Source organism: Symphalangus syndactylus, chromosome 14, assembly GCF_028878055.3.
Source record: "Symphalangus syndactylus isolate Jambi chromosome 14, NHGRI_mSymSyn1-v2.1_pri, whole genome shotgun sequence".
Lineage (NCBI taxonomy): Eukaryota > Metazoa > Chordata > Mammalia > Primates > Hylobatidae > Symphalangus > Symphalangus syndactylus.
Genome location: NC_072436.2, coordinates 37,980,977 through 37,993,060, shown reverse-complemented (window position 1 = coordinate 37,993,060; position 12,084 = coordinate 37,980,977). Strand labels below are relative to the sequence as shown.

Genomic DNA, 12,084 nt, shown 5'->3' with positions numbered 1-12,084 from the left:
TGTGTTGTAAAGATTGTGTGAAATAATACATGGGAAGCTGTGGTGGTCAATTTTGTGTGCCCACATGGCTGGTCAATGGTGCCCAGATATTTGATCAAATACTATAATGTATGCTTCTGTGAAGGTGTTTTTGGATGAGATTCACATTTAAATTGGTGGAGTTTGAGTAAAGCAGAGTGCCTGCTAGAATGTGGGTGGGCTTCATCTAATCAGTTGAAGACCTCAGTAGCATAAAGACTGATCTCCCCTGAGCAAGGAGTTCTGCCAGCAGAATGCCTCTGGACTTGAACTGCAACTCTCCCCTGATCTCCAGCCTGCTGGACTACCTTGCAGATTTTGGACTTACCAAGCCTCCACCATTGTGTGAGCCAAGTCCTTAGACTCAATCAAACTTTCTCCCTTCGCCCCCCAAGATGGTGAAGACTCGAGAGATGTCAGTGTGATATTTGTCCTCCTCCCTCCTCAGCCTGCTCACCTTCGCCACATTAAGGGCCTGGCCTACTAGATGGAACACATCCATCCCCACAGCCGGGACCTGAGCCTCCTCATCCACCGGCTCTCGCCCCCGCTTCCGGGACTCTTATGGCCTCACCTGGCTTTGTTGCTCCCACCCCAAAACCCTGACTCCCCTCTCTCTGGTTCACACCCCCCACTGCTCCAGGCTCCACATCAGTCCTGCCTGGCAGACCTGGAAAAAGGTTTCCAAAGTGACTGGTGGGCAGGAAGGGATAGTGATTGGGGGGGGTCTTTATTTTCAATGTGGAGAGGAAAAAATGTAAAAAGTGCAGATAAGTAAGAGGATAAATTACCATCCAAATCTACCATCCAGAGATGGATAAATAAGTAAAATTTGTATGTGGGATGCCAATTCAGAAAGAGCAGGAATGGCCTCATAGTAAACAAGGCCAGAAGACAGAGTCTAGGATGAGGGGTCTTCATTTCAAGCTCCTGTCCTCCTTCAGTCCTCTTGGCCTCTCCTCCCAATTCTGGCCTGGCAGTTTCTGGAAACTTCTTAGTTGTACCATCTCAGCTGTCACCATGGCCCCTCCTTTATAAGGAATTGTACTCTAGAATCTCTGGATTTTATTAGTTGAGTCATTTGGAGGCCTGTCCTTGGGCTCAGAAAAGGAAGGGGCAGTAGGTGTTTCTGCTACGTGTGGTAAATAGAAGGCGGTTTCTCCAGCGCCTCTGGCTGCCTGGGCTAGATGAGACCTTTATGGAAATAGAAATCAGGGTCCAGGGCGGACAGGGCTTCCGCCTCGTAGTTCACTTCTGAGAAGCCCCACCCTCCCCAAGGGGGAGGAGGGAAGGAAAGAGGAGACAGACAGGGAGGGTGGAGAAGGGACACAGGGGACCTACCACTCCGAAGATGTGCGAGATGTACTGCATGCTGAACTGCTGGCTCTGGGGCGGCCAGTACTGCAAGAATGTGTCCACGTCCACCCGCAACTCCTTCTGCTCCTCCTCCCCAAAGTGCTCCACGTGGTTCTGCAAGTCGTCCACGGACACCAGGCAGCCCTCCGTGAGCCCGGTGCCTTCTCTCTCCACCCGCCACATGATGCGCGCCGCCAGCCTGTGGGAAGGGCAGCATCAGGGGGCCACTACAGCTGCATTCATTCATTCAACACACATTTACTGGGTGTCTCGTGCATGCCAGGCACAATGTTGGGCCCAAGATACCGTTTTAAACTAGATGGATGGAATTTATTCTATCATGATGCTTCATATAGTGGGGGAGAGGTAAGTAAACAAGCACATTTTACAAGAAAGTGCTATACAGAAAAAATAACACAGGGTGACATGATAGAGAGTGACTGGGGTGGGGAAGCTAAGGTCTTCCAGGGAAGTGTCACAGAGGAGGCACATTTGAGCTGGAATTGGAAGGGGTGGAGGAGCTGGCTCTGTGACACTGGAGAAAGAGCACTTCAGGAGAGGGCAGTGAGTACAAAGGCCTTGAAGAAGGAATGAGCTTGGCATGATGGAGAAACAGCAGGAAGGCAGAGGTGGCTGGAGCACAGGGAGCAAGAAATGGAGACCAAATAAAGGTGAAGGTGTGGGCAGGAGCCAGGTCCCGTGGGATCTGGGGAAACAGAGAGGTGCGGCAGCCTGGGTCTCTCTTAACAGTGTGGCCTACTGGGATGAGCCCTGCATCAGGAGTCTAATGACCTGTTTCCAATTCTTACTGTGTGAGCCTGGGCAAGTCACTTGACCTCTCTGAATCTATCTGGTAGCTTGTAAAATAGGGAAAATATTCCCTGCTATGCTAACCTCCAGAGGTATTCAGAAGACAAAGTGAGGTAATAGGTGTCTGCATTATGTGTGAAGGTGTTGGTATTCTTAATGATTGGGGAGTGAGAAAGTGGAGAAGGCAATCTAGGCGGGGAAACAGTGTGAGTGGAGGCCCGAGGCAGCCACGGGCATGCCACGTGCAGGAAGCAGGGAGGGGCCTGGCCTGGCTGGAGCCGGGCTCTGGGGGAAGAGGAGGAGGCCAGGTGGGACAGGAGGAGACCTATAGAGACACAGGGACTTGAGTATGAAACAAAGGGGTGTACTTTACCCCGAAGGCCTCTTTGTTAACTATTAGGTGGACTGTGATGAAGCTTATGACCCAGGGACACTTTAGTGTTGCTGCCACCCACTGACTGCACACTTTTCAGGCACCTGGGGAGGGGATGGTGGTCCAGGAGAGATCCTGTCCCTGAGGAGAGACCTGCTGGGCAAAGCACAGGCCCTCTCCTCATTTTTTTTCAATTGAAATTTTAATCAAGATAATTGCAGATTCACAGGCAGTTGGAAAACAATACAAAGAGATCCCTTGTACATTTTGCCCAGTTTTCTCCAGTGGTAACATTTTGGAAAACTAGTACCACAGCCAGAATATTAACCCACCTCTATTATTCAGATTTCTTCCATTTTACTTACACTCATGAATGTGTATGTGTGTTTAATTATATACAATGCTATCACCTATGTGGCTTCATGTATCCACCTGCGCAGTGAAGATACTAAACGGTGCCATCACCTCAGGGTCCCTTCTTTCCCCTCACCTCTTTTTGAACCATTTTAACCATTTTTAAGTATACAGTTTGGTGGCATTAAGCACATTCACACTGCTGTGCAACCATCACCAACCATCTGTTTCCAGAACTTTTTTCATCTTCCCGATTTCTCCTGTTTGAGTCACTGAGTTATTTCTGGAGAAATGCGCTGCGTGGGACTCCAGGTGCCTGGAAACTGAGGTGTCTTCACAGGGAGCCCACGGCAGCACGGGGGAAAATACGACTCAGCACAGGGAAGATCTGCTGCCTCCAAATAATGAGGAAAGGGTCATGAAGCTCAGAGAATAGAGGTCAATGGGTGATAGATTTCAACTCAGTAACTATCATAGGAGGTGCCATTTACTTTAGGTCTTGAAGGATATGTAGGGTTTCAACAGATGGAGCTAAGGGGCATGGAGAGGTTGACTGAGCCATTTCATCCTGCAGGTTCTTAAAAATCATCAGGATATGACAATTCCATTCTGTACCTTAACTTCACACCCTATGCACACAGTGCAAATGCTCCCAGTCACCATCTCCATCTCCTTTGCTCTGCAGTGCTGGCTTCCTGAGCATCTCCCTGCAGCCCAGCACCAAGCCCCACCCCAGCGGAGCCTCCGGGATTGGGAATCTCTTGGGCTGGAGCTATAGGCCTTGAGATTTCTGATGATGGCCACCAGGAAAGGCCATTAGTTGCAAACTCAAATGCACTCTCTGGTGTAATGTGTATGACCACAGGGAGTAGTGGTGCTGCTGTGACTTAGAAAGCTCTGTATTTTTTCAGAGATGGCAGATACTACTCAGCTTTAGCCTATTTTGCCAGATCTTCAGTTTTTTGTTTTTGTTTTTGTTTTTTCAAGAGAAGTCAGAAATCCTGATTTTAAAATGTGAAATTTCCCAATTTTTAAACATTGGTGGACCAATTTAAAAATACTTGCCCCTTGGCCAGGAATGGTGGCTCATGGCTATAATCCCAGCACTTTGGGAAGCTGAGACAGGTGGATCGCTTGAGCTTAGGAGTTCAAGGCTACCCTGGGCAACATGATAAAACCCCGTCTCTAAAAATATACAAAAATTAACCAAATGTGGAGGTGTGTGCCTGTGGTCCCAGCTAGTTGAGAGGCTGAAGTGGGAGGATCACTTGAGCCTGGGAGGCCAAGGCTGCAATGAGCTATGATTAGGGCCCCTGCACTCCAACCTGGGCAACAGAGCAAGACCCTGTATCCAAAATACCTAAATAAACTAAACATTGGGGAGCCCTACAGAGGGAATCTGCAAGCCAGTTTTAGCCTGTGGCTGCAATTTGGAATCACTGCTGTCAACAGCCAGTTCTCCCTCTTAGACCTTAAGGAAGTGAAGAGAAGTGACCATATCCAGTCTTTGAGGCTCTTTCCTGACTTGCACTCAGCTTGGCTTCCTTAGATTTGGGAATGCTGTTACTGCCGCCATTCCAGCCTGACATTTGGAAATCCGAAGCACCACCATGCCCAGCTCTCACCTGATGTTCTCATTGGGCACCTTCCCGTATCTCTTGATGGCCGAACATTCATTCTTGTGGTTCAGCCAAGCATCCTTCTGGCAGGTGCGGTCGCAGTAATGGGCAAACTTGCACTGCCCACAGCGATGGAGCTTCTCCTGCCTCTTGAAGCAGGTATGGCACACAAAATTAACAAGGCTGGAAATGGAGAGAGAAGACACATGATTGAGAGCACAGTGGAAAGGGCACCATGCAGCCAGTGGGACACCTGTGTTCCAGTACTGGTTCAGCTGGCTGGTCCTTGTTTATCTAAACTTCAGATTTCCACCTTCCAAAACGAGGAGTTTGAGCTTCTAAGGCCCTTCCCAGCTATAACAATTTCTTTAGCAAATTTTTTTTTTTGAGGTGGAGTTTCACTCTTGTTGCCCATGCTGGAGTGCAATGGCATGATCTCAGCTCACTGCAACCTCGGCTCACTGCAACCTCTGCCTCCCAGGTTCAAGCGATTCTTCTGCCTCAGCCTCCTGAGTAGTTGGGATTACAGGCACGTGCCACCACACCCAGCTAATTTTTGTATTTTTAGTACAGACGGGGTTTCACCACGTTGGTCAGGCTGGTCCGAAACTCCTGACAAGTGATCCACCCGCCTCAGCCTCCCAAATTGCTGGGATTACAGGCGTGAGCCACCGCACCTGGCCTACCAAATATTTTTAAGTGACCCCCATGTGAAGAACACTCTTACCCTCTGCATATAAGCCCTTCAATTCAATTCAGGAAGGGTAAACTCATGACCTAAGTGTATTAGGCACTGGGAATACCACAAATTACTAGAGAAACAACTGAACATGCAGTGTGGTGAACACTATGACAGGGGAGCACAGGGGGGTCCTAGACACTTTGGAGAAGACACTTGAATTCCTTATGGACCCCTCACCCAAAGTCACAGGTCATTGGCACTGTGTTGGAGGGGGCATTTTGGTGACATGTCCTTCTCGTTGTTGAAACGTAGTGTCCCTTTCCCCAGTAGTGTCCCTTTCCCCAAAGAACAACAAATCATAATGATCTACGGTACGATGGGACAAGAGCATCACAGTATTGTATGCAAAAGAATATCTACACACTATGATATATGTCACAGTTTGTGCATTTTGCAACAGTAAGAATGACAAGGTTACTGATTTCACTGTCATTGACATATTCTCCCAGCTCAGAGTGAGGGTGGAAGTGATGAGGAGGAAAATGCGTGCCCATTCGATGGGTGAGGGAGAGAGGTGTGGGAAGATGAGGATCCCCACCCGGTACTTCCAGCCTTAGTGTTCCCATTAGAGAGCCCCCTGTACCCCATGTTAAACCCATCGTTCAAACAGAAAAGTGCATGGGCTCCATAGGAAATGTATTTCAGGACACAGCCTGACATCCAGAGTGACGGAAATCTGGTATGACGTACAGAATCTCTGGACCTCAACCTCATGCTCCCGCAACGTGGGGAAGAGAAATCCCCACCTCTGAAGCAAAGAAATAATGAAAACCAGTTCCGTGATGTGCAGGGGAGCGCTGAGCTTCCGGGAAGGAAGTGGATGGGTAAACTCAAGTAGGAGTCCACAGTCTAAACAGGGATCTCAAAAGTATAAGAACACAGGAGCTTTTAGAATCACAGAATTCCAGAGCCTGGAGGGAGAAGCTTCCACAGAACATTCAAGCACAGAAATCCTTTGTGTTTATCCCTGGCCATGAATATTCTAATTCCCACAGTGAAAAGGAGTTCACTGTTTCTGAGAACAGTCAGTTCATTGTTGGCCAGTCCTAATTGTTGCAAACTTCCTCCTTGTGTTAAGCTTGAATTTGCCTCCCCAGAAAACCTACTCCTGTACCCCAATTTGGCCTTCTGTGTCCTTGCCCAGTGGAACAAGCCTGGTCAGGTCAGTTCTTCAAGAATTTGAAGACCGCTGCCTTGCTTCCCATTCATTTCTCTCCTCCAAGTTAAATACTCCCAGATCTTTAAACAATTCTTTGTACATGTTTTCTAGAATTCTCACACCTTTCTGGTGGCCTCTGATACACCTACAGAAATCCCTGTAGCCAAAGGAGGGTGGGTTTAGCTGAGAAATCAAGCAACATGTGCTGGCCAGTGCCAGGGGGTCAGGCTCAAGGACCAGCCCAAAGGCCAGGCCTGACCCTTGAGCCTGATCCCTGGCACTGATCCCAGCATGGCATCTAGAAGGGGATAGACAGGTGCAGAGCCAGCTAAGGGCACCGCAGGGGCTACTGCTCTATGCTACATCCTGGGCTTCCTAAAGTCCAGGCAGTTTTCAGCCTCTGGCTGGCCAGCTCAACACACTGCTATGTCCCCATCCACTAGGAGGTGTACTGCTACTAATTTGTTAACAATCATAAAATACTCGAGGGCATGAAAGGTTAGTGCTTATTTCTAATATGCAGATTCAAGGTTATCCTCATAGTAACAGCTTCCTTACTCTTACACTTGCCTTCCCTTAAACTCTCCTAGTGAGCGAGGAGGAGTAGAATTACACTAGCATACTTAGAACTGCGCAGGATCTGCAGCCCGTCATAACTAGGCCACAGAGGGTGCACCCTCCCTGAGAAGGTCATATGTCATAAGTGCCCCAGCAGAATAGAGCACATGGGGCCCACATGGAACTCTGGCCACTTAGTGAACTCTCTAAACCCCTGGAGATGGAGAGCTATGAATTTCTTACATCTGCCTCAAGTCAGGATTGCATTTCCTGGCAGGAATTTGCAGTTCATTAGCAGGAACTGGACTGCTGAAAAATCCAAGTAAATTGGATTCCAAGAAGGCTCCAAATCTTGTCTCCTGGCCAAACACAGGTGAGAGCTTGGGTGTCAACACTTCACAATTATGGTGCCCAGAAAAGAGTATACTATTCAGATGTGGTGCCATGTACACTTGCCGGATCTCCACATTGTGCTTCCATTAGTTTCTTTAGTGAAAACCTCACATTAATTTAGGGTCAAATGGCCAGGTGCAGTGGCTCACACCTGTAATCCCAGAACTGTGGGAAGCCGAGGTGGGCAGATCACCTGAGGTCAGGAGTTTGAGAACAGCCTGGCCAACATGGTAAAACCCTGTCTCTACTAAAAATTCAGAAATTAGTTGGGCATGGTGGGACATGCCTGTAATCCCAGTTACTCAGGAGTCTGAAGCAGGAGAATTGCTTGAACCCAGGGACAGAGGTTGCAGTGAGCCAAGATCGTGCCACAGCAATCTAGCCTGGGTGACAGAGCGAGACTCTGTCTCAAAAAACAAAAAAAAGAAAAAGAAAAAAAAAAAAAGAAAAAATTAGGGTCAAATTACAAACATAGTCAGTAGAACATCCCAAGCTTTCTCAAAGGTGCTGCAGTCAAGACAGAGTTTCCACTCTGTTTGTCTACACAGCATTGCCTTTTCTAGACATCTTTATGGAGGTATGATTGACATACAACAAGTGTTAAAAAGGAACACTTTGATAAGTTCTCACATATGCACCTACCCACGGAACCATCATCACAATCAAGATAATGAACATATCCGTGCAGGGCGCGGTGGCTCACGCCTGTAATCCCAGCACTTTGGGAGGCCAAGGCAGGTGGATCATCTGAGGTCAGGAGTTTGAGACTAGCCTGGCCAACATGGCAAAACCCCGTCCCTACTAAAAATACAAAAATTATTTGGGTGTGGTGGCGGGCACCTGTAGTCCCAGCTACTCGGTAGGCTGAGGCAGGAGAATCGCTTGAACCAGGGAGGCAGAGTTTGCAATGAGCCAAGATTTTGCCACTGCACTCCAGCCTAGGCAACACAGCGAGACTCTATCTCAAAAAAAAAAAAAATTAAATAATGAATATATCCATCGGCCCAAAAGCTCCTTTGTGACACTGAATTTTTTAACTTGAAGTGGAGTCTTCACCTTCATCCCTAACTGATGGTTTTCAGTGTAGCATTCCAAAACGTCAAGGTCATTTTGAATTTTCTTCTGTCATCTTTTATATTGGTATGCTGACCTCTGAGTCATCCGCAAATTTCAGAGTATGTCTTAGGTTAGGAATGAGGAAGGAGGAGCAGATGTCCACCTCTGGGGCATCAGGGCTCAGACCAGGAATACAAACCCAAGGCAGGAAAGAAAGGGAGGAGAGCCAGGAGGTGGTCTGGAGAGGGAACAGTTAGACGCAAGCACAATCATGCTGTCTGTCCCTTGTAACCTGCCACTTGTAACTCCATGCCTGTCTGTTCCAAAGTCGTCCATCAGAGAGCAACCCCACAACAGAACTGCTCTCATATTTTACACCCAAATTGACATTTTAGAATAGCATAGTACAATATCCTCCATCTTTTTATTCATATACATATATTCACACATTCATATTTCATGTATACACTAATATGTTGCCTACCAAACAAAAACATTACACTTCACAATTCTCTGTTTTATTGTTTTAAGTTTCAAACACAAATGAAAATTCCAGGTGATCACCTAGGTAATCACCTAGGTGAACACTTAGAATGACAAATTTTGAGTCTTCATCTTTACAATCACTGCTTATTTCTAATCTACTTAAAAATGTGGGAATATGTGGTATCACAAGGATTGGAGACAGACTGTGGCCAACACAATCTGGAATAACTCTGAAGCTTAAGAATTTACTCTCACAACGAACACATGTAGTTGAGTCCACGTGGCTGACTGTATAAGCGAAGGTCCTCAGAATTAACTTCCAGGCAGAATACAATGTTTATTAAAAGATATGTAATTTTAAAATGTGCTAAAATGAGGTTTACCCAACAGCAGTTTTTCAGAACTTAGACCCTTACGGATTTTGGGGTGAAGAGAAGTGTTTTATCTTTGACGTTCTTTAGAATTGCTGGTACATGGTGATAACAAAAAACAGATTGACTTTTATCGTTTTTTGTTTTTTCTTTTGAGATGGAGCCTCACTCTGTAGCCCAGGCTGGAGTGCAATGACATGATCTCGGCTCACTGCAACCTCTGCCTCCTGGGTTCAAGAGATTCTCCTGCCTCAGCCTCCCTAGTAGCTGGGATTACAGGCACCCGCCACCACGCCTGGCTAATTTTTGTATTTTTTAGTAGAGAAGGGTTTTCACCATGTTGGTCAGGCTAGTCTGGAACTCCTGACTTCGTGATCTGCCCACCTCGGCCTCCCAAAGTGCTGGGATTATTGTTTTTAAATTCTGTGCAAAGACCCCTTACTCAATGACCTTATTGCAGACATCAGGGATGGACCCCTTGCACAACCCTGTCCTTACTTAGTCCACGCTGCTTGTGGGGCTTATTATGGCAAGTTTTCCTAGCCTGGTTCCAACAGAAAGAATATGTCTGGCCTGGCATTTGCCTCCAAGCTCCCATTAACTAACTTAATACACTTCTAATAGGGCATGATTATAGAATAATCTATCTGCTATTAACTGCAGCTATATTATGTTCCTAAGAATAAATTCCAGTGGCATGACCCTCATGTTCTCAAAGTCAGTAATAACCACTGTGACCAGGAGAAGGCTGGAGACAGAGCCTTAAGCTGCTGCAAAGCAGCCGTCACCCAAGATTGGGTGACAGGGAGAACATTACACTTATATAATCATTTTATCAGGCCTTGGATCAATTCATGTTATCTCATGAGATTCTTTGCTATCAAAGAATTCCTGTTATCTCATGAGATTCTTTGCTGTAATAAACTTTGAATACTTTTCATAAAAAGAAAATGTGATCAATGATTTCTTTTCCCATGGTGAACTTGGATGGGTTCCAAATGTGAACCACTAAATAGTTCCTCCAGCATCACAGATCTGTTTTATATCCCGTTCTGTAATTTTGCTAGGGCCTACAGCCAAGTTTTAGAAGCCGGTGAAACCCAGGAAGCATTGAGTTATTGTTCTTAAATTTAAGTTTCCTTTGGGATGAAGCTGACCTTCTCTCTGTGCCCTCGGCTGCTGGTAGGGCTTAGCTGCAAGGCTGGAGCTGGGGAGAAGGAGGATGCAGAGTCGGGCTTTTGGAACTTCAGTGTGCACACACATCACCAGCAATCTTGTTAAAACTCGGGTTCTGATTTAGTATGGGGGTGGGGGCTGGGAGTCTGCATTTCTAACAAGCTCCCAGGCAATACTGATGCTTCAACTTTGAGTAGCAAGAATGTCGAGAAGAGAGAAAATCCAAATCCTGCTCCTTCTGGTGGGATAAACTGAGATGTGTCAAGTAGACAGGAAAGGGAAATGTTTTGTTTTCTTTCAAATGTAGTCTGAAATTTTTTTTAAGCCTATCCCTCTGGTTCCCATCTCCCCTCATCGGCATGGGGTTGGGTATTATGGAAGGTCAAACCTAGAGTTGGTCAGAGCTGGGTTCTACTCCTGACTCCAATATCTACTGGCTGTGTGACCTTGAGCAAGTCCCCTAACTTCTCCAAGCTTTTGTTTCCTTATGTGAAAATGGGAATAGCAACACCTGGATCTTGCTATCTTTTAGACTACTGACCAATACTTTTGAATGAAATATACTTACTATTTTAAAAAATTCAAGCAAGATGAAAATTACAAAGAAGTTCTGAAATCTCACCACTCTCATAGTGATTTTAGAGTTAAAAGAAATCACATGTGTAAGGTGGTCAGCACAGAGCCTGGCACTGGATAAGTATTCAGTGGACATCAGCCTGGGCCACTCATCCTGCCTGTCACTCAGAGAGGGCTGGGCCAGGTTGATCGCCGAGCTCCTCTCACCCGCAGCACCAGCTCATTCCAGGCAGCTGCCAGAGAGGAAGACAGCCCAGCTACAGGAGAACATCGTATGGGGACAAGGGCACTCCCCTGACAGAAATGCCCATCCTGGCCGAGCATGGTGGCTCATGCCTGTAATCCCAGCACTTTGGGAGGCCAAGGCAGGTGGATCACAAGGTCAGGCGTTCGAGACCAGCCTGGCCAACATAGTGAAACCCCATCTCTACTAAAAATACAAAAAATTAGCCAGGTGTGGTGGCGGGCACCTGTAATCCCAGCTACTAGGGAGGCTGAGGCAGGAGAATCGCTTGAACCTGGGAGGCAGAGCTTGCAGTGAGCCGAGATCACGCCACTGCACTGTAGCCTGGGTGACAATGTGAGACTCTGTCTCAAAAAAATAAAAAAGAAATGCCCACCCCTCCCCTCCTCTGCCTTACTGCCCCCACTGCAGGAAAGTGTCCAAATAACATGAAGTCCTAAGGCCACTTTTTGGATTCCGAGAAAGAGCATTTGTCCCAGGCAGGCTTAGCTGGATGACCTTCATCAAGTCTCATTTCTCCCCAGTCTTATATTCCTATTCACACAAGAAGGTATCAACTCCCACTCACACAGCACTTTGCCATTTCAAAGAGATGCTTTTAGTGATTCGTTTTTTAAAAAATCTTCACAGCAACCCTTTAGACTGGCCGAGATCATTATCCTCACAGGGATATTATTCTCTTAAGGGTCCCTGATGCTGGACGCTGCTCCCAGCACAGAGGGTGGGCGGATGCAGCTACAAGGCCCACCTGCTTGGCCTGCAGCCTTGAATGTGCCCTACTCCAGCAGCTGGT

General features: G+C 46.9%; 1 protein-coding gene across 2 annotated transcripts in view; it reads right to left on the bottom strand.

Moving 5' to 3' along the window:
* SMYD1 (SET and MYND domain containing 1) overlaps positions 1–12,084 on the bottom strand; it is a 45,668-nt gene that overhangs the window by 24,005 nt on the left and 9,579 nt on the right. For both annotated transcript variants that reach the window (XM_055242479.2, XM_055242480.2), the window contains exons 2-3: positions 4,537–4,713; positions 1,360–1,573 (exon numbers count right to left, since the gene is read on the bottom strand). In XM_055242479.2, coding sequence (XP_055098454.1) covers positions 1,360–1,573; positions 4,537–4,713 — 391 coding nt within the window. The remainder of the gene's footprint in view (positions 1–1,359; positions 1,574–4,536; positions 4,714–12,084) is intronic.